Source organism: Erinaceus europaeus, chromosome 4 (assembly GCF_950295315.1).
Source record: "Erinaceus europaeus chromosome 4, mEriEur2.1, whole genome shotgun sequence".
NCBI classification, from domain to species: domain Eukaryota; kingdom Metazoa; phylum Chordata; class Mammalia; order Eulipotyphla; family Erinaceidae; genus Erinaceus; species Erinaceus europaeus.
The window spans coordinates 6,747,748-6,770,749 of record NC_080165.1 but is presented as its reverse complement, the minus strand read 5'-3'; the positions used below and the strand labels follow the sequence as shown (position 1 = coordinate 6,770,749).

The window sequence follows — 23,002 nt, the reverse complement described above, 5'->3', positions numbered from 1 at the left end:
AAGATTGAGTGGGGTCCCAGGAACTCTTTCAGTGGTTCCCTGTTGTTCTTGGGAGATAATAGTCAACCCCTATCTTTCACCTTGGGAGAGCTACCACATGCTCCAGTGGAGGGGATGGGAACACAGACCTATGGTGGTGGGAATGGTGTGGGGTTAGACCACTGTTGTCTCATACTTTTGTAAATCAATATTAATTCACTAAAAATAAATAAATCACTATGTCATCACTTAAAAAAATAAAATTCTGTGGTCCAGGAGGTGGCGCAGTGATAAGGCTTTGGACTCTCAAGCATGAGGTCCTGAGTTCAATCCCCAGCGGCACATGTGCTAGAGTGATGTCTGGTTCTTTCTCTCTCCTCCTATCTCCCTTATTAATAAATAAATAAAATCTTTAAAATAAAATAAAATGAAATTCTACTAAATTAAAAAAAAAATCCAAACACCTTGGTTTAGCCTAAAAAGATTTTCATTTTTCCTGGAATTCCCCTCCCAGCTCCCGCTCTCCTTCCTTCCTGTCTGTCATCTCCAGGGCTTCCCCTCTCTGGGATGACCCCACCCCCCCACCCTCATACACAGAGACAGAGAGAAAGAGAAGAGAGAAAAGGAGAGAAACTGCAGAGAGGTTGTGGGGATGTGGTGGAGCCTGGCAGGGCCTGACCTGAGAGGTGAGTCTACCCTGGTAAGCGTCTCTCTCTATGGAGGGGTTGAGCAAAAAGGGGGACACATGAACCTCAAAAGGTTGGTGGCCATGTAAGTCTTCCCTCCCCCAAAAAACATCCTGCATCTTCCCGCCGGCATTCCTTAAAAAACATTAAGCCGGCTCCACCCTACATTCCCTGATACTATGGCCCATCCCTTTATTATCTACATATCAATCTTCTGCTTTGTCTTACAAATGACTAAAGGTCTCCTTCCTAATTCCCTGCAAGGTATTGCTAATCCTGCCAGTTGTACCCCTAGCAACAGTTGCTGGGGAGGTCCATACCATTCCCGGCCCCCTTTGCCTTTCTCCACCCCTTTCCTAACTATGTATGGTAGTATCGATCCACTTCCGTTTCTGTCTTGTCTTTTCCATGTCCCGACCTGGACGAGGGCGGGCATGCAGACAGAGAGGCTGAAGCCCACCATTGCGGTTGGCGCCACGTGGCTTAACCAGGTGTGCTAGCGCCCGACTCTGGAGCGCTCGAATGAATCAAGATTTGTATTGCTTTGCCGCCACGAGCTTAGTCCCTGGGTCATCTCTCTCTCTCGTGATGCTAGCCCGACAAGAAACCAAAGGTCCAAAGTTCCCTTCAGTGCAGGGAGGACAGAGCTTGAACCTGGCTTGTGCACAGAGCAAAACAACACTCACTATCCAGGTGAGCGATGGTCCTGCCTCTCCACACTTCTTTCTTGGTTTTGTTCTCTGTTTTCTCACACGTTACTCTGCCCCTCTTCTTTCCTTCTTTCCTCACTTTCTCTCTCTTTTCTTCCTTCCATCCCCATCTCTCTCTTCTTCATTGACCTTCACCCTCTCCCTTCCAGAACACCGCTCAGCTCAGCTCTAGTTTATTGTGGTGCTGGGGATAAAATCTGAGGTTTCAGACTGTCAGGCACTGAAGGCTTTTGCATAACCATTATGCTATTTCCCCAGCCGTAGTGATTTCTACAATGGCCTTGTATAGAAAAAGCTATTTCATTTGCCTCAAATGTTCCTTCTCTTACCACAGTTATCCACAGTTATGAAGTTAAACTCATTACGACTTGGGTCTTACTCTGGTAAGAACTTAAAAAGGGGGAGGGGGGAGTCCAGGCGGTAGCACAGTGGGTTAAGTGCACGTGGTGCAAAACCCAAGGACCCGTGTAAGGATTCCGGTTCAAGCCCCTGGCTCCCCACCTGCAGAGAAGTCGCTTCACAGGCGGTGAAGCAGGTCTGCAGGTGTCTATCTTTCTCTCCCCCTCTGTCTTCCCCTCCTCTCTCCATTTCTCTCTGTCCTATCCAACAGTGATGGCATCAGTAACTACAACAATAAAAAAGGGAATAAATAAATATTTTTTAAAAAGGAGGGTGAGCGGTAGTTAAATGCAGGTTACCATGAGCAAGCACCAGGTTCGAGCCCGTCTCTTCCCACCTGCAGGGAGAGAACCTTCAGGAGCAATGAGGCAAGCACTTCAGGTATCTTTCCGTTTCTCTCCCTGCCTATCTCCCCCTCCATCTCAGATTCTCTCAGCCCTAACAAATTAAAAATAAAATATAATATAATGGTAAATATTGGTCACTGGGAACAGTGTTGTGCAGGCACTAAACTCTAACAATATCCTGGTGGAAAAAAATGGGGGGTGGAGTGGGCAGGAGGTGGTGTATTGTGGTTAAGTGAACATCGCACAAAGCACAAGGACCCAGCTCCCCACTTGAAGGGGGGTTGCCTCACAAGCAGTGTTATTACTGGTACTAACTAGCAATATTTTTTCCCTGCAGGTGTCTATCTTTCTCTTTCTATCTCCCCGACTCCTCTCTATTTCTCTCTGTCCTATCCAATAAAATGCAAACAATGGCCATAGGAGCAGTGGATTCACAGTGCTGGCACAGAGCCCCAGCGATAAGCCTGGAGGAAAAAGAGAGAGAGAGAGAGAGAGAGAGAGAAAGATTGATTCATCAATTCCTCCTTAATCAATATCATGGGGGGATGCCTATTTTAGTTCTTTAATGTTTAAGGAATGAACTTAATTTTAGCCAGTAATAATACTTCATACTTTTGTCAGTATTTTAGTCTGTTTCTGGGTTTATACTCCTGATAATCTTTTAATCAATTTCTGTTCATTAATTTTGATTACTCTTTGAAGAAATCTTGCATGAATGTTACATAATTAATTGAAGAAAGCATCCTTTGGGTTTGCTTACTTTCTAATAACTAATAGCTCATTTCCCCCATGAATTTTCTCCCTGTATGCATGTACAGTTACTAGGCTAGGTACAGGATATTATATTTTGCAGGAGTGAAAGAGAAAAAAGAAAAAAAATCACTCTAATCATTTTCATAAATAACTTCAACACATTTACCACTAGACTGGGTTTTCTCCAATGTTCTCCTCCCACAATGAGGAGAATAAACAAAACAACAAAAAAAAATTTTTAACCACCCACTCACATCAGTCGAAGGCACACTAGAAGACTAATGGTTCCCAATTTACAAAAAAACAGGGCTCAAGAATTCCTTCTAGAATTAACAAAGGAAGGAAATCTGCCCGCAGTAGTTCGTGAACCATTGTCAAAGGGTCTGGGAAATGGGATCAGATCTTACATGTCCTCATTTCTTCCTGTTGTTTTTCTCTCACCTCAAATGCAAATTTATGTTAGACGCATCAAAGCATTTTCAGAGTTACAGCAAAAAAAAAAAAACAAAAAAGCATAGGATTAATTGGCATGCTTTTCTGCTTTTTTATACTTTACTGAGTCACTCAGAACACTCCGATGTTAATTGTTTTGACAATAAGAAGCAAATTATCAAGAAATCCTTAACAGAAGGAGAAGTCACCTATCTGTATGACTCATAGGAAAAATACAGATTCTTGGGACACAAAATGCCAATGGCTTATCAAAAGTGCGGATGGAACATCACTGGTTGAAACTTGGCAAATTATCCTGTAACTAAAAGTGTTCTGTGATAATTCTGAGCTTCAGCCGGCTGCTACTCCAAAGGTTAATTAGACCTAGTAACCGTGTGCTGTGCAGAAAAATGACCAGAAGGCATATCTACAGCAAACTGTTTACAAAGTTTAATAGCAAGCAAAGTTGTCGTAAAGTTTGCACTTGTTTATAAACTTCAAATATACCTGTAATTTTGGAACCTGTCTACACAGATAACTGGATAACACATCTTTCTGCTTGTGCATCTGTGATATGACTTATGGAGGAAAAAACAAAAGCAAAACCTGTCTCCTGCAACTGCACTGTGGATTTTCATCCACTTACCTTTTTCTTATAAAATTAATTAATTGGGAGTTGGGCGGTAGCGCAGCGGGTTAAGCACAGGTGGCGCAAAGCGCATGGACCAGTGTAAGGATCCTGGGTTCGAGCCCCCGGCTCCCCACCTACAGGGGAATCACTTCACAAGCGGTGAAGCAGATCTGCAGGTGTCTATCTTTCTTTCCCCCTCTCTGTCTTTCCCTCATCTCTCCATTTCTGTCTGTCCTATCCAACAATGACATCAATAATAATAATGGCTACAACAATAAAACAACAAGGTCAACAAAAGGGAATAAATAAATATATTTTTAAATTAATTAATTTATATTGGATAGATACAGAAACTGTGAGGGGGGAAGGAGACAGAGACAGGGAAAGAGACAGAGAGAAACCTGCAGCTCTGCTTCACCCCCTGCAAATGAGGGCGGGGGGGCTTGAACCTGGGTCCTTGTGCACTGTGATGTGTTCGCTACCTCTTATTAGCTCCACAAATAACAAAGATAAAGTTGTGGATGCATTTTCAAAGATCCTAGTGTACAGAACTTTATAGTGAAAAAGAATTGGGTCCAAGTGTCTGTCTATCCCTGTGTCTTGACTCCGTGTCAAGAACCATCTCAACATACTGTTGCTGCTCTCGGATGAGTCCTTCACATATGTAAATAATCAACTGTGAGTTTTGATTATTAATGCCTGACTTGACAAAACTGCAGTCGGAGCATTTTTCATGATTCCCGTTACATTTCTGTCCCTATATACTGTAGAATACTTGATACTTCACACTTATAAATTTTTCTAATATAATAATTTGTAACTAGAACTTAACTCCTTTTCACAACTGGACACTGGTAGTAACCAGCAATAATTTTTCTCTAAAAAGTATGCACAAGAGGGGGTCAGACGGTAGCACAGCAGGTTAAGTACATCGGGTGCAAAGCGCAAGGACTGGAGGAAGGTTCCCAGTTCGAGCCCCCGGCTCTCCACCTGCAGGGGAGTCGCTTCACAGGTGGTGAAGCAGGTCTGCAGGTGTCTTGTCTTTTTCTTCCCCTCTGTCTTCCCTCCTGTCTCCATTTCTCTCTGTCCTATCCAACAATGAATAACATCAACAACAGTAATATCCACAACAAGGCTAAAACAACAAGGGCAACAAAAGGGGAAAAAATGGCCTCTAGGAGCAGTGGATTCATGGTGCAGGCACTGAGCCCCAGCAATAACCCTGGAGGCAAAAAAAAAAGATTATGCACAAGAGAATTGTTTTGATAGGCATAATGCTCATATTTCAAAAAATTATTGAGAGGTTGAAAAACTCATTTTTCTTTTTTTTTTTTTTTAATTATCTTTATTGGATAGAGACAGCCAGAAATTGAAAGGGTAGGAGGGTGATAGAAAGAGAGAAAGACAGACACCTGCAGACCTGCTTCACTGCTTACAAAGTTTCCCCCTGCAGGTGGAGACCAGGGGCTTGAACCCGGGTCTTGTACATTGTAACATGTGCGCTCAACCAGGTGCGTCACAGCCTAGCCCGGAAAAACTCACTCTTGACATAATTACTTAGTAATTTTATTACTTATTAATTCATGACTACATTTCTTCTGTTTCAATTTAAATTATTTTTTGAAGTTGAGATTGTATCATTTGTCGCCCAATGGATGGAACTGACTAGACCAAGTGAAGTAAGAGGTCTTGGCCTAACTAGCAGGTGGTCTGGAGTATCGTGGATAAAATCAGATGAACTGGAACTGTGCTGGTTACGAGGAGGGGAGGTCTTTCCTGGAGGGGGAGGTGGCTTACATATACCACATGTGCATGTGAAACTAGACTCCTGAAGTCATAATTTTGTAAGGTATTGTCAAATCACAAACAGATAAAAATTCCTTGTTTCATGTTAGGCTATCCATCTCCTGATATCTTTATTTCACAGCTGTGTTAACTGAAGCACAGACATTTTCAGCAACTGGCCCCAAATCAAACAGCAAGTTTAAATTCAAGGCAGTTTGATTCCAGAAAGGAAGGAAGGAAGGAAGGAAGGAAGGAAGGAAGGAAGGAAGGAAGGCAGGAAGGAAGGCAGGAAGGCAGGCAGGCAGGCAGGCAGGAAGGAAGGAAGGAAGGAAGGAAGGAAGGAAGATAGAAAGAAAGAAAGAAAGAAAGAAAGAAAGAAAGAAAGAAAGAAAGAAAGAAAGAAAGAAAGAAAGAAAAAGAAAGGAAGGAAGGAAGGAAGGAAGGAAGGAAGGAAGGAAGGAAGGAAGAAAGAAAGAAAGAAAGTTTGTCTGTAGTGCTACCCAGTTAGGGCAAAGAGAGAAACAAAATTCACCTACCTCACTCTGCTTCTAGGCTGTTCTGTATGGGCCAAAGTTGAACTGAAACTCTTCCTACCAAGGACACCACACACCACAAGTCATTCTCTGTTGCACCACTTAAGTGATGAACCATTCGAGCAATCATGAGGTGTCATGATCCCTCCTCTATATGCTTTGAGCAATGTTACTGGACAGAAAAGGGACAGGGGCTACATGCTTCATCGCCAAGGACAATGTCTGGGCTGCGTGGGGCACTGCTGCTGTGGGTAGCCCTGGGGTGCTCCACACGCCTGGGAGAAGTTTCAAGGGTGGTGGAACGGTGCTGCAGATGTCTCTCCTTTTCTCTCTTCCCCCCTCTTTAAATGACTTCTTGTTTAAATTGAATTTCATTTATTATTGAATGGGGCAGAGAGGCACCTGTAACTCTACTTCACCACTCATGAAGCTTTCCACCTGCAGGTGGGGACCAGGGGCTTGAACCTGTGTCCTTGTGCACTGTAGTGCATCCACTTAACCAGGGGCAGTACCACCTCGCTCATCTTCTCACTCTCTCCCTCTTCTGTCCTCCCTACCTACCTCTCTCTCTCTCTCTCTCAAGCTCACTTTTGATTTAAAAAAAAAAAAGAAAAGGAAAGGAGAGGAAAGACCTAGGGGAGAAACGGTCACTTGGAGAAACAGACGTGTACAGCTTGCATGCCCCCCAGTGACAACCCTGGTAATGAGTGAACACAGGACAAAGCACCGAGTTTCTCACACAGAACGTTCGCAAGTCGCTTCCCTTACCCACCGACTCTTCCTCCCCCCACCACAGGCGGGGGCCGAGACAGGCTCAGAGGACCCCCACATCTAGAAGAAAACAAGGCAGACAGAAATGCACATTTTGCTTTGCTTTGTAACAGTGACTCTGCTACTCCAAACTTCTGTCTCATGTATGCTTCATGGGGAGGGGAGGGATTGAACCTGGGTCATCTAGCATGCAAATTCTGCACAGAAGCACTGTGCTATTTCCACAGCCCATATGTCAGATAATCTGCAAAGCCCTGGTTTTATTATCTTCACAGTCAAGGGAAAAGAAAAGAGGAATGTATTGTTGGTAGGCTTCTAATTCTACTTCTAAAAACCTCTTCTGTTTCATTTGGTTTAATCCCCCCTGCTTAACACTATTCTATTTACATAACTAAGCAGCACCCTGCCTGCAGGGCATTGGTTTAATCCCCACTGGTTCATGATGTCTTTTTGCTCCGCCCCTCTCCTTGTCACACCCTGATTTTCACCAGTCACTTTTCTCTCCACCCTCTCTACCTACGTCACATCCTGTTTACATCCTACTTGGCAAGTATATATAAAGACAGCATTGTGAGTTTTACTTTAGTTTAGTGTAGCTCGGCTTAGATTGTGCTGCGTTCCGCATGAATAAAGAGATACTACCTACAGCTCAACCATGAGTCCCGGGTCGTCTGTCTCCCGTCAGTGAAGCTCAGCCCGGCGATGTATATATGAATACATGTGTAAGAACACAGTGAGGAATCATAATAAAATAATAAAACAGCAAATGATCTCACCATCTCCCTGGAGTTTTTCTTTATCCTTTGCTTCTGTAGCTCTGGGGCTTCTCACATGTATAATTCTATGACTGCTACCTGGGATGCCTTTCATTATTTTTATTTTATTTAGAGAGAGATGAACACCATGATACTGTTCTACTCTGTCACATTCTTTCTGCTACACAGTGCTCCCATGGACTGCTGGAGTAGAAGCCCTGGACCTCACCCATGGGACATTTTTTTAAAAAAAATTGATTATATTTATTTGTTTATTTATTTTGATAGAGATAGTAAGAAATTAAGAGGGAAGGGGGAGGTAAAGAGGAAGAGAGACAGACACCTGCAATACTACTTACTGCTTGCAAAGCTTTCCCTCTGCACATGGGGACCACGGGCTCAAACCTGGATCCTTGTGCATTGTAACATGTGTGTTCAACCAGGTGCGCCACCACTGGGTCCCATGTGTTTTTTAACTGACCAGTGAAATAGCTGTTAACACTAATTCACATTTTAAAGTTCAGGCATAAGTTTGAGATTAAACCTAGAATTTAGCTGTGATGTTGTCAAAAGCTATTAGCAAAATGCCATGCTGTGCAAATCGATTTCAAGTTTAGTCTGACTCTTAAAAAAATGACTTGCCAAAATACAAATGCTTTTTGGGATTAAGCAATCTCTTATTCCACTAAAACAAGATAAGGCAATATGAAAGAAGAGGTCGATTTTAATAGGAAAATGAAACTTACGTCTCTAAGTTGTCGCCTTCAAGAACTGTCTGGACAGGAAGGTAGCCAAGCCGAGGGTGTTTGGCAAAGTACTTCTTTGATCTAAACTTATTCTTTAACACTTTTGTGAAGTCTCGAACATCTTCCCCAGATGTTGTCTGTGAGGTGAAAAAAAAATAACAATGCACTCATTCAGATAAGAGAAAATCACAATTAATTAAAAATGTACACAAATTGATAAAATTAAATGACCATGGTTCTAGTAACTCCATGTACTTTTAGAACATGATGTAATCTCAGAAAAGTGCATGGCAGTAAGGACTTATAATTCAATATATCCAACATTTAGTTTATTTATTCTTTTAATTTCTCCTAACAGGCAGCAATTAGTTCCTGGCAGGTATGCTCAGGACTCATAACAGCTGTTCAAAACCAGAAACTCGGGGGCTGGGCAGGAGCGCAGTGGGTTAAGCATTCCAGTAAAGATTCCTTCAATCTAAGCACTTAAGTTTTCAAATCTGTAACCTACTTGATTTTAACAGTGGGTTCAAATATTTTTAATACATTTCTAACAATGATTGTTTAATGAAAATATTAAATCATCTATAGTCTTAGACCAAGGAGACCAGAAGCAACTGCTTGTGTCAGTAGGTAAGAGACAGCTGTATGTAAATAGCATTAAATAGCATAAATCATGGTAAGGTCTTAAATGAGACAGCAAATCCTAACCAGAGGATTTTCAAAGTCACCCAAATTCTCTAATAACTTGGTTACAATAATAACTATCTATTGTCTTCTTAAACTCCAAGACAGCGAGAAATCTCCTCATTCTCTATAAAACCCATATTTTTCCCCAGTCCTGGAAACTCCAGGGCGTGATGTCCTTCTGCACACCCCACTCGATCCAGACCATTGATACAGCATCTGCTGAGCTGAACCCGATCAGTGTGACCAGTGCCACCCCACCATGATTCACTCCGGACTGTGTCCAGAGACCCCAGGCGTGGAATGTCAGCTCTTCACCAACAGCACTCTAGTGAGCCCAGGCCTAGCTCACAGGACTCCTTAATACCATGCCAGGTGGTGCACCTCCAAGCAAAGCCACAGAACCTAGATATAGACCAGGGCCCATGAGACAGAACACGTACACCCATAGGTTAGGGGGAAATATACACTTTAAAGCAAAAGTGAACAATAAATAAATAACTAAATAGTTTGCAGTGACCCAAAACAGCAAGCAAACAGAACAACCTAAAAAACAAACAAACAACAACAACAAAAAAAAACCACACACTGTAAAATGATACTTACATACATTTCCCATATCTGGGAGCTACTCTCTGCCCTGATCCAGCTTTCTAGCCCTGTTTTCTTTTTTTATATTTATTTATTTATTTATTCATTCCCTTTTCTGTTGCCCTTGTTGTTTTATTGTTGTAGTTATTATTGTTGTTGTTGATGTCGTCATTGTAGGATAGGACAGAGAGAAATGGAGAGAGGAGGGGAAGACAGAGAGGGGGAGAGAAAGACAGACACCTGCAGACCTGCTTTACTCCTGCAGGTGAGGAGCCGGGGGCTCGAACTGGGATCCTTAGGCCTTATGCCGGTCCTTGAGCTTTGCGCCACATGTGCTTAACCCCTAGTCCTGTTTTCAACTCTGATACCATCTCCCTAGACAATGCTTTTGGTTCAACTGCATGTTAGCTGTCATGCTCAGGCAAAAATTAGTAAAGTCATGGGACCCTTGGAATAGACCTAAAATAGACCTACTAGTTTTTTTTTCCAAAATGGAGACCCCAAAACTCATCTGCTATATTCTTTCCTTTAGGTTCCTGACTATTAAATAATTTTTTCTGTTTTATTTCTTAATGCAGATGCTACCATGACACCAACCTGACTTCCCTAGGCAGGTGATCTCACCAATGTGTCCTGGAACCTCACCTCCCCAGAGCCCTGCCCCACTAGGGAAAAAGAGAGACAGGCTGGGAGTGTGGATCCACCTGCCAACGCCCACGTTCAGCGGGGAAGCAGTGACAGAAGCCAGACCTTCCACCTTCTGCATCCCACAATGACCCTGGGTCCATACTCCCAGAGGGATAAAGAATAGGAAAGCTGTCAGGGGAGGGGGTGGGATATGGAGATCTGGTGGTGGGAACTGTGTGGAATTGTACCCCCAATATCCTGTGGTCTTGTTGATATATTTTATTTTATAAATAAATAACAAAAAAGAAAAGGAAAGAAGGGAAAAGGCAACTAAATCCCAAGTCAAGATTTAGAGATTTACTGTTGTATTTTTTTTAATTGCCCCTGGGGTTAGTGCTGGGACTCAGTGTGCATGATCAATCCACTGCTCCTGGTGGTCATATCTATTATTTTTTTCCTTCTAGGAAAGATACAACAAGAAATGGAAAGAGAAGGGCACAGAGAGGGGAAGAGAAGGAGAGAGACAAAGAGCGAGAGGGAAAGAAAAAGAGAGAGGTGGGGGTGGTAGGAGGTGGGGGGAGAGAGAGAGATGGGCCTGCAGCACTGCTTCGCCACTCCTGGAGTTTTATCCTTTTCTTATGTTTCAACTTTTTTATTATTTATTACTATTATTATTATTATTATTATTACTGCAAAAACGGTATCATCTGTTTTCCATCTACACCATGCCTCGGCCTCGTGTGAGCTTAATGTGCAGCTTGGCGGTACGAGAATCCGGCATGAAGCCCAGCCAGTCTATCTTGGCGTTACTCTCGATCGCACCCTGTCATTTCACAAACATCTCATAAAAACTGCAGCAAAGGTGGGCGCGAGGAATCACATCATTGCAAGACTGGCCAGCTCCTCATGGGGCGCGAGCGCTTCCACACTAGGATCATCATCTCTGGCATTATGCTATTCCACTGCAGAATACTGTGCCCCAGGATGGTTCCGTAGCCCCCATGTCCACTTGGTCGATTCCAAATTATATTCCTCCATGAGAATCATTTCTGGAACCATCGTTCCACCCCGGTTCCATGGCTGCCAGTTCTTAGCAACATCGCCCCGCCAGATATTCGTCGGGATGCGGCATCATCTAAGTTCATTTCCCACGTCTACGCTCGACCGGACCTGCCAATATACGCGGATATCTTCGCCCACCCTGTCCAACGCTTGACGTCTCGTCACCCAATCTGGTCCCCTACGCCTACACTGAACTTCTCTGTTCCAGACTCTTGGAAACAGAGCTGGCAGTCAGCTGAGGTAAAGAACAAACACCTCATCACAGACCCCTGCAAGCATCAACCCAGCTTTGACCTAGCATGTTATGATTGGGCCCTCCTCAATCACTATCGAACAGGCCATGGCCGGTGCGCCGCTATGTTCCATCACTGGGGAGCCAGAGACGACCCGAACTGCCCCTGCGGCTCCAGACAGACTATGACCCACATAGTCAACGACTGCCACCTCTCCAGATTCATAGGAGGTCTCGAAACTTGACATCAGGCTCAACCTGACGCTGTTGGCTGGCTACGGAAGAAGGGCAAACGCTAGAAGAAGAAGTGATTTAATAATGATTGACAAGATGGTGGGATCAGAAGGGTATAATTCATACAATTCCCACCTCACCACCAGACAGCCATATCCCATTCCACCTAGCCACAGAAGTGGGTAGAGCTAGAAACATCCTGGAGTCTGTGACCTTTGAAAGTCTAAAATGGGTGGAAAAAAAATTGGGTCTGGGACCCAGCTAATCAGCAACACACTTGTGGGAAAGCACTGGGCTTTATTCTGACAACATATTAAAAAACAGGAAACAGAAACCTGTACCCTAGCAATGCAAGCCCCCTCTCTTCTCCCATTCCCTACCGGCAGCTACTGGGAAATTCTATTCTACTTAGTGTTTCTATATGTTTATCTGTGCTGGACTTCCTTCTAAATCAGATTACAAAATCTAATGGCCTTTCGTCACTGGTTTCTTTCACGACACGCAATGTTTTAGCTGAGTATTACTGGGTTTTAATATGAACTCTTGCTTGGGGGTACTGAGACATCATAGAAATACTATTCTCACTCCACATTATACATTCTTTAACTAAATAAAACAAAACAAGCACAAATAAAGTAAAATCAATTAACCAACAAAACTCTGTCACCTCTCTCCTCCACAGATGAATAACACACACTCAGTCCAAAATACTCACGGCAGCTTCTGAAATTAACTTTGAGCTCCTGAGAATACTCAAATACTGTTATCTATAGACATGCACAGAAATAGCACATGTCAACTCCTCATTAGTCTTTACAAGTTGAGGGGGAAAACTGCTACCAGTAGTTATCATCTAAAAGCATAAATTTATTTAATGAATGAAATGCATTTGGGTATTAATTTCAGATTAGCAGACTGTAATTTTAGAGTTGGGACAGAGCAAGAAAAATAAAATAAGCCCATTTTCTCACCACTACCCCCCAAGAATAGATGTGAAATGTAATTTTCCACCTGATGAGAGTAAGTAATTTTCTCTATTTTACAGTTCTAGTGTAAGGGTTTGGTTTAAACACACACACACACACACGATAATAAATAGAATCCGATTAAATTCGATCTTTCACATAGCAACTACTATTGACAAACATGAATGTGAAATTAAAGGAATCATTCATTAATGCAGACATTATCTTACATTTCAAATGTGCATTTCTTGAAAGCCAGGTTTTCTTTCATTGTTGAAAGAAAAACCATAAAAGAACAGGAGCTTATAGCTCTCAGTAGATGAAGCAAGGGCACAGACCGGGACAGCTCATTTAACTGCTAAGGTCAGTGAGAGCATCACCATTTTTAACTCCTAGAGAAAGTGAAATTTTAAAGAGTCAGTCCTACATGAAAGAGGAAAGTCAAATGAAACTAGGAGAATAATTAAATATTACTGTTTCTAGCATTCAAAACTACAAACATTCCAATTGAAGAAGCAAGAGCTTCCCTCTCAGCAAGAGGTACAAGTGTCCAAACCCCCCCCACCACCACCTCCTGTGGCAGGAACATTCTTTAGAACAGAATCTGTCTACAGTCTTTTTAGAATTGCAAAACAAACTCTGAGTTTTTATGAAAATTTCACTCATTACAACTAATTTCAAATTCAGACACACTAAATTCTATTGAGTACAAAGAAAGCAGGAGGATAAACTCAAAGACTCCAGCTTTCATGGGAAAAAAATGTGAAATTAAAAAAAAAGAATTATCATCTTGGGAAATGGTACAGTGCGTTAAGCTTTGGATTCTTAGGCATAAAATCCTGTCTTTGATCCCTGGCATCATGTGTACCAGAGTAAGGCTCAGGTTCTCTCCTTCTCTGCTCTTACTAATCCATACATAAACAGATGCATACATTAAACAATAGAATTAACAAAATCACCAAGGGATTATGGATTGTGACTAAGTGATAAAAATGCATCTTGTCCAAATTTCTTCACCTTAAAAACTGAGACAGTCAAAATGCATCCAACTACTGGGGACACAGTGTAAGGTAAATAAGAACTGAAAACTACTTCAGAATGCTGAGGTCAGGAAAATAGCAACGATACTGCATTTTTAACATACTGGCAGATATCACAAGTCTCATCTGAAGAAGCAACAATGCCAAAAACAAATTACATTAACTCAGTGTAGAGAGAAAAAGAATCAGCATTCTTATATCTGCATTTTATAGTCTCATTGACATAAGGACACTGGCTAAAGTGGGGAAACAATGGACAAAGCAGCTATTTAATTTTTTTTCTTTTGCCATTTTTTTCTTTGTTTCTTGTGAACAACATCTATCTTGCAAAGAAAAGATAGATTTCACTGTTAAATAAAAATAAATAGATTTTTTTTTCCTTTAGTAGAAAGTCACGATTCTTCGGTTGTTTCCAAAAACACTTCAAGTGTGAAATAGTCATTGATTTCTCCATGGCTTAACTGATAAGAATATACTTGAACCTGTTGTCTTACAACTGCATCTGCTTTAAAAATCTTGTTAAGTTCTGCTAAAGCTTTCCATCCAGTTATTCGTTTCCTGTCATTCTATTTTTTAAGCAAAACTGCCAGTGCAAACTATCAATAGTCCAAAGCTGGCTTGCATGCAGAGAATTCTTCAAGGATTCTAGCCCACATTTTGAAAGCAAAAAGGGGCTATTGTCAGTCTTCTAGCAATACAATTTTAGTTTATTTCCCTATATTTTAGTTGGGAAGAATATACTTGTATCTGCTTTCAAATAGGAAGCAATTTTGCAAGTATCCAGTCTCTTTTTCCCCAAGCTAAAAGCTTCTAAAGCCACTTACTTCTTTTATTTGCAATTCCTGATATCTGTATTACGAACAGGTAATCCTACTGCCTTTCCCTTTTTTGTGTTTTCCTGACTTAGACTGGGCCACTCTCCCTCATCAGACAGGGTTCCTCTCTGTTGACTTCCTTTCCCCACCCTCATGAATTCTAAGTCCTTTGATTTATTTAGAAGCACAGCCCCATGAACAGCCCCTGCGGCTCCAGACAGACTACGACCCACATAGTCAATGACTGCCACCTCTCCACATTCAAAGGAGGTCTCGAAACTTTACATCAGGCTCAACCTGACACTGTTGACTGGCTACGGAAGAAGGGCAAACGCTAGAAGAAGACAGCCCCATGCACTTGGTTTCTAACTACGCCCCTAACCTTTCCTCTTTAGTGAATTCTGATGATAACAAGAAGTCCTCATCATCTTCAGTGTTAAGAGCTCTGTAATCTCTTCTTTACAAAGGTCAAGAACAAAGGCTCACATTTTTTTTTCCTTTTAAACCTTGGTCTTCTTTCCTAAACCCAGTGTGCTTCTTTAGTGTCCTTTCACTGCTACTTGACTATTATCAAGCTACCACCTGGCATGTGTAGAGACAGAACTGATGATTTTCTAAATGCTAGTTCACTTTGCTCAATCCCAGACGCCAGAGCTGAGCAATGCCCTGGGGGGGGGGGGGAGTGTGCTCACCTTTCCAGCCCTCTATGATCCACTCCAGTTACCCCCTGGAGGTAGCCATACCTCAGTCACTGCGACTCAAAATGTCTTTCTGCCTCAAGTTTCTCATCTGAAAACTCTTTCACTGATTTAGAACTTCTCATCCTTGCACCTTCTGGACCTCGATTAAGACTCAATCTGTTCTTTCCTCCATCATCTGGAACATGAGACATCCAGCCTCTTTCGGCATTTCTTCAGCATGGAGAGAGCCCAGACCAAACCCAGGACTAACAACACCTTTGAATCAGTCACTCCTTGGCCTTCATCAGTACCCACCATCTTTTAAGGCTAAACTGGCTGAGCAATGACTGCAAGTTCCTGCCAATGAACTTAAGCTGCCCTTTTGTGGCAGGTATTGTGGCAAAACTGACTCATCTCCTGCTACTCCTGAGAGCAACCCCAGATAGTTTCTATTCCCTTGAGACCCAACCCTACTCAGTCCTCACTGACAGCAACGATCTCAACACTTACAAGTCACAGACGAAACCCATCATCCGCTCTCAAATTAAAAGACTCCTTTTAAATACCCAAACGTGCATTTTTACTAACCTGAATAAAATTTCAGTTATTTGCAACAGAGGATATAAATGATTTTTTAAAAGATAGAATTAGGGTCTTTTACACTATAAATTAGTTGAAAATAAACGATCCTTCTGATAAAAATGAAACTTAAAACTTGGACATTTTAAATATAACACAGAACTAGTATTAAAATAAGCAGTGATCTCTGAAATAAAATATGGTGCATAGGTAATAAGAACAACATTAAATTGTTCTCTTAAATTATTATCTTGATCACTTTAGAATGGGTAAACTTAATCAAGACGGCTTGAAATATTTCTGGAGTTGGAAGGGTTTAAAAAAAGACTGACAAACTTAAGAAGCTTCTTAACAATAAAAACATTCAAATTCAAGTGAAAAAAAGGGCATGGGTAAATAAATAAGATTAGTAATGTAGTTAGAGAATTTTTTAAAGATTTTACTTATTTATTAATTAGAAAGATAGAAGGAGAGAAAGAACCAGACATCACTCTGACATACATGCGGCCGGGGTTTGAACTTAGGAACTCACACTAGAGAGTCTAATGCTTTATCCACTGCACCACCTCCTGGACCACCAGAGAATTTTCTTTTCTTTCCCTTTCCCTTTCCCTTACCTTACCTTTATTTTATTTATTGGATAGAGACAGCCAGAAATCAAGGGGGAAGGGAGAGAGAGAGAAGCAGAACAACAGAGAGACACCTGCAAGACTGCTTCACCACTCACAAAGCTTTCCCCTTGCAGGTGGGGACCCTCTCTGTCTTCCCTCCTCTTTCCATTTCTCTCAGTCCTATCCAACAATGACGACAACAATCATAACTACAACAATAAAACAAGGGCAACAAAAGGGAATAAATATTTTTTTTAAAAAAATGAGCAGCCTCATGAGACCACTTTTCCATTCTAAATGGGAGAGGGAAATGACAGAAAGACAGAGAAGAGTGAGGCTTCACTGTACATGTCTCTGTCCATGAAGGTCCCTGTGGGACTCCTGGGTGACGCCAGTGCTTGAACCCAGGAACTCCCCTTTGGTAAGGCGTATGCTCTGCTGAGTGATTTATATCTCGGACCCTAAAACTGATAATTTTGATGTATCTTGTTTAACACTGGAACAATCTATGTTTTTTTTTTTTTTCTTCAATCTGTTAGTAGTCATTTGTAAGTTCCCTAAATTTCTACCCATCATGATGGAAATCATGTTCTGTATTTCCCCCTGCTCTGACTTCTTACCATGACTCTAAGCTTGGTGTAAACATTCCCCTTGTTGCTATCTTGAATATATGAGCCATTTTTTAAATACAGAGCCAAATGTTTTGATTATGCTCTGGGTTCCTGGCACTATTTTGTCAGTGCTCTCTCTAGACTCCCCTTGTGAAATAGGCTTCAGTTTCTTCAGTTTCTTCCTGATCAGACCAAACTCTCCCATTCTGTGTCCTGCTGTGTGCCCTCTCTTCCTTTCTATACTCTCCTGCTGGTTATTTACACAGCTGTTTTTTTTTTTTCTTTCCCCTCACCCTTCAATCTCAATACAAATGCCAATTTCTCAGAAAGACACTCCCTGATTTCTTTATGTAAAGTGTTTTCGTTAATCTTCAATCTCATCATTCACTTATTTGTTTGAAGGCACTCACTAAAATGGATAATTATCTCATTTCTTGTTTCCTTGTTCCCTGGCACACATCCCCTCCTCCTGAGTGAAAAGCATCAGAAGAGTCAGTGAGCTTGTGCTTGGTGTACAGTGATGAACATATAAAACCAAGACTCGCTACTGACACATGGTGGGTAGTCAATATTCCTAGACTGAGTGAATCAGTAGCTTAATCATAGTAACAAATGGTGTTTCAGAAATCTCACTGGGGGGATGTCTTCCCCTGAAGCTACTGTACATTTTGGGTATTAACCCTCTATATAAGTCAGCAATATTTTCTGGAGGTTTTTTTTCTCCATATGGGGGTGAATATTTATTTGGGATAAGAGAGCTAAGAATCCAAGATTTATATGTGAAGAAGGCTTTTTATAAATATTGTGCCATTCTGTTAAGTTAAAAAAAAAAAAAAACTCAATTCCCTAACCAAAGGAAATGGACAATCCTGTGAATAAATTTTGGCTTATTATCTGGAATAAAGATAAAAAAAAAAACCAGCTGCTGGGGATGGGATACAGAGTTCTGGTGGTGGGAATTATGTGAAGTTGTACCCCTCTTATCCTATGGTTTAGTCAATGTTTCCTTTTTATAAATAAAAAATTAAAAAAATAGCTGCTGAGAGAAAAATGAGAAGTAATCCCAGAAAAAAGCGGCTTTAGATCAGAGGAGCAACAGGACTAGTCCCCAGTACAAGTGAGCCTGCAGTAAAGCCAGCACATGTATGAGATTTGTCCTTTTGAAAAACAAGTTAATGTGGAATAAAATATTTATTTTATTTTTATATTTTACCATATTTATTGGTAAAGAACTTCTACTTGTAGAGCTTTATCTGACAAAAATATAACTTTTGTGAACTATGGAGAAAACTATCATCACAAAGACATTCATTGGGGGCCAGGTTTTGGCACACCTGGTTGAGTGCAAGGACCTGGGTTCAAGCCCCTGGTCCCCACCAGCAGGGGGAAAGCTTTGCAAGTGGTGAAGCATGGCTACAGGTGTCTCTTTGTCTCTTTCCCTCTCTATCTCCCCTTTCCCTCTTGATTTCTGGCTCTAGCCAATAAATAAATAAACATCATTTTTAAAAAAATTTAAAAGAATGTATTTAAAAAAAAAACAAAGACATTCATTGGTGTTATTTACATTATCAGAACATTAAAGAAATAATCCAATTTAAGAGAGTGATTATGTAACTCACAGTGATTCATTCAATCAAGTATGAATCAAATAAGACTAAAGATAAAAATAAATAAGTCTCAACAAATTCAGAAACAGAATTATGTTAGAAGCTAGGTTATTCAGGATATAGACTTATAGAGTTTTTTTCCCCCCTTCATTTTCTATATATATTTTCTTTTTCTTGCCACTAGGGTTATGGCTAGGGCTTGGCATCAGTACCATGAATACACTACTTTCAGTGGCCATTTTTTCTATTTTTTTTAATTGGATAAGACAGAGAAATTGAAAGGAGGGGGGAGGCAGAGAGAGAGAGAGAAAGACAGACACCTAGAGACCTACTTCATCCCTTGCAAAGCATCTCCCCTACAGGTGGAGAGCAGAGGCTGGAACCCGGGTCCTTACACATGGTGACATGTACTCAACTGGGAACACCACTGCCTACCTCCCCATTTTCTATATTTTTTATGTAAAGGTATGTGATAAAAGTGGTTTTGTTCTGCTTTGTATCTTAATGCTTTTTAGCCACCAAGTTACAGATGTTACCATGACGCCAACCTGACTTCCCTGGGCAGACGACCTCACCAATGTGTCCTGGATCCCCACCTCCCTAGAGTCCTGCCCCACTAGGGAAAGAGAGAGACAGGCTGGAGATGTGGATCTACCTGTCAGTGCCCATGTCCAGTGGAGAAGCAACTGAACTCCCACCTTCTACATCCCATAAAAATCTTTGGTCCATGCTCCCAGAGGGATAAAGAATAGGGAAACTTCCAATGGAGAAGATGGAACATGGAACTCTGGTGGTGGGAAATGTGTGGAATTGTACCCCTCTTATCTTATAGTCTTGTTGATCATCAATAAATCAATAATATATATATATATGTATATACACATATACATATATATATATATATATATATATATATTAGAAATAACATGCCTTACTCATAGTGTCGTTGATAATATAGGTCAGTATGAACTCTTAAAATAATTTGCTACCAGGAAAGTTAAGCTTAAAGTCAAAACACTAAATTAAAATTATTTTTCAGAAATAGTATTACTCTGTGTAATGAACTACACCCATACTTACAGAAAACAACACAAGATATGTGATTAAGCAATCTTGAAAGTGGTATTCTAGGGGGAAAAAAATAAAGCTAAGCCTTACTAGGATGAATCATTTTGGACACAAGTGAAGTAAAAAGTAATAAACTAAAAACCAAAGCATAGTAACTGACTACTTACAGGTATACAGTATTCCACCATTGGATAATGGAGTTTGTGACCTTTTGCTGTTCGACCAGAAAAAAAGCAATTCTGGCAGACATCATAGTTAAAATGCTTTAGGCTTCTATACCTAGAGAGAGCAAAAGAAAATGGGCTGACTTAAGGTACTTCTACTCATCCAAATAATCATATGAGAAAAAAATTCATTCATCTAAATCACCACAGGAATAAAAGGTTTATTAACCGCAAACAGGGAGTCAGTTCCAAATTAGGGCCAAGAGAAAAGTTAATTTTGCAAAAATAGAAATACCTCCGAAGTGAGTAAGAGAAAAGCATTGTTTGAGAGTTCAAATGTCTAAAAAGCATTTTCATCTTGTTCAACATTAAGTTTCCTAGGATTTTCTATAACGTCTGAATGTGAAAGCAAAAAAAGAAAAAAAGAAGAAGAAAAAAGAGCAGAGAATATAAGAAGAATCTGTTTATGAGCTTGACATCAAGTTTTAAAATATTATTTCTACCATCAGTAAGAGTTGAAACACATACACACACATTCCCTTACAATGGCATGGTTTTTGACAATAAACATTTTCATATTTGGTTAGAAGAAACAATACATTAAGGAGCAGGGAACACTATGTAATAAAATTCACTTCATGATGCATTCTGGATGGAAACACTTAAGTCTTTCACATAATGATGACACTGTACACTGACTTTCTTTTGTAGAATCTGATTCAGAGGAACAAAGATCTAAATCTCAAAACTCTGTGGTCATCTTTCAGATCTTCCGTCTGCCAGAACACATAGCCATGATTATGAACATGAATGCGGTCCTATCTATAGGGGGGAAACACTGAACCACAAACTGAGGATGGAAATGAAACATAAAGGTTCTACTACTCAGCTATCAGAAATGGTGACTGCACCTTCTTCACCTCATCTTGGTTGGAGCTTGAAGGAATCATGTTGACTGAGGTAAGTCAGAAAGAGAAGGATGAATATGGGACGATCTCACTCATAGAGAGACGTTGAAAAATAAGAACAGAAGAGAAAATACAAAGTCAAACTTCAACTGGAGTCGGTGCATTGCACCAAAATAAAGGACACTAAGGAGTGGGGGAGGGTTCAGGTCCTGGAACAGGATGGCAGAGGAGGACCTAGAGGAAGGCGGAATTGTTATCGGGACAACTGAGAATGTTACACATGGACAGACTACTGTGTTTTACTGTTTACTGTAAACCATTAATCCCCCCAATAAAGAAAAATAAAATGTGTCCTGGACACCCCTCACCCCACTATCCACCAGAGGCCTGCCCCACAGTGAAAGACTGAAAGAGGCTGGGAGTATGATTCAACCTGCCAAGGCCCATGTTCAGCGGGGAAGCAATTACAGAAGCCAGACCTTCCACCTTCTGCACTCCATAATGACCCTGGGTCCATACTCCCAGAGGGATAAAGAATAGGAAAGCTTCCAATGGAGGAGATGGGATTTGGAGTTCTGGTGGTACGAATTATATGGAATTGTACCCTTCTTATCCTGCAATCTTGTCAATCATTATTAAATCAATAAAAAATAAAACATAAAGGCTCTATGCATTAATACTGTAAACCCCTAAGTACTGAGGAGCTTCAAAAATCACCGCAAATTTGCTTGAAAACTGATTTCAAGTTAATCAATCTCATTATTCTACATTCAGCCTATGTTGATAGGGATGTGAGCTGATCTGAAACAAAAGCCTATACTGGCATGGGTCCTTGACCTATCAGGATGACTTGGCAATGTGGCTGACACTTCTCAGAGAAGTCTGATTCCTCAAATGGTGATTTCTGTTTGTCAGTCTCGTCCCAAGTCAGTGGATTAGGATACTTCCTATAGTATCACGTTAGGTCTACATGCAGAATATAATATTCTTGGTCTAATAATCAACCTCTCAGATCAACTGCTCTGCTCAACATCATCTAATTGGTCTTAATGTCACACATCTCCTCTCCTAGCAAATCTAGACTGTTTTTTAATAACACACTGATTAAGAGCACAAACTCTTAACACTAAAATGTGTCACTCTGAATCCCAGCGTTGTCTCTGTCTGTTGGATATCTGACCAAGGGCAAACTGTCTAATATTTGAGTCCCTGTTCTATTATGTGGAGATAAAATATCCAGTCCTCAAATAATGCCACGCTGTTCAACACAGATTCAGGTAAAGTCATAGTATTCCAAAATCCATGGACAACAGTAAGTGTACGACCAATCTCACTGTATTTTTTATGACCAGTAAACAAGATAACAAATTCAAAATGACTTAGCATAGTGTTTGTCATGGAATTAGCTTGAAAAATGACAGTGACAGTGATTCTTATTTGTGATGCCTTTATCTTGCATTTGGATCACTTCTTTATAGTACTCCCGACTTCTCCTAGTCACGTCCTCCTCTCTCTGTCCATCTCCCACTATGAAGCATTTCAGATCCATTTACTCCAAGAAGTTTGCTGTATTCAAATTTCTCCCAACAGTTGCCCTTGACTTCTATCCTTTTAAAGGATAGATACCCTTTACCTTGGCTGCTAAGCTTACGGTGGGTCTGCTTGACCACCTGCTTGTTCATTCTCTTACTGCACCACAGGGCTGAGCACTTCTTACCTGAATCCGACAATCGGACACTCTTTACAGATGTTGCATTTAGCCTGATGCTTTGCAGTCTCAGCAGCAGCTACTCGGTGTAGAACTGGCAGCCAGACCATGGACTGTGGTTCCAGATGCATCCAGTCTATAAACTCCTTCACACTTATCTCTGGCTTATTGTTATTCTGGTGAAGAAACAAACATATTAAAAGTGAGAAAAAAGGGGGCCAGGCGGTAGCACAGCGAGTTAAGCGCACGTGGCACAAAGCGCAAGGACGGGCATAAGGATCCCAGTTCG

At 41.0% G+C, this 23,002-nt stretch overlaps 1 protein-coding gene across 1 annotated transcript in view; it reads right to left on the bottom strand.

The window, feature by feature from the left end:
- Positions 1–23,002, bottom strand: part of UTRN (utrophin) — a 609,745-nt gene that overhangs the window by 40,225 nt on the left and 546,518 nt on the right. The window contains exons 64-66 of the mRNA XM_060190773.1: positions 22,723–22,889; positions 20,101–20,212; positions 8,528–8,664 (exon numbers count right to left, since the gene is read on the bottom strand). Coding sequence (XP_060046756.1) covers positions 8,528–8,664; positions 20,101–20,212; positions 22,723–22,889 — 416 coding nt within the window. The remainder of the gene's footprint in view (positions 1–8,527; positions 8,665–20,100; positions 20,213–22,722; positions 22,890–23,002) is intronic.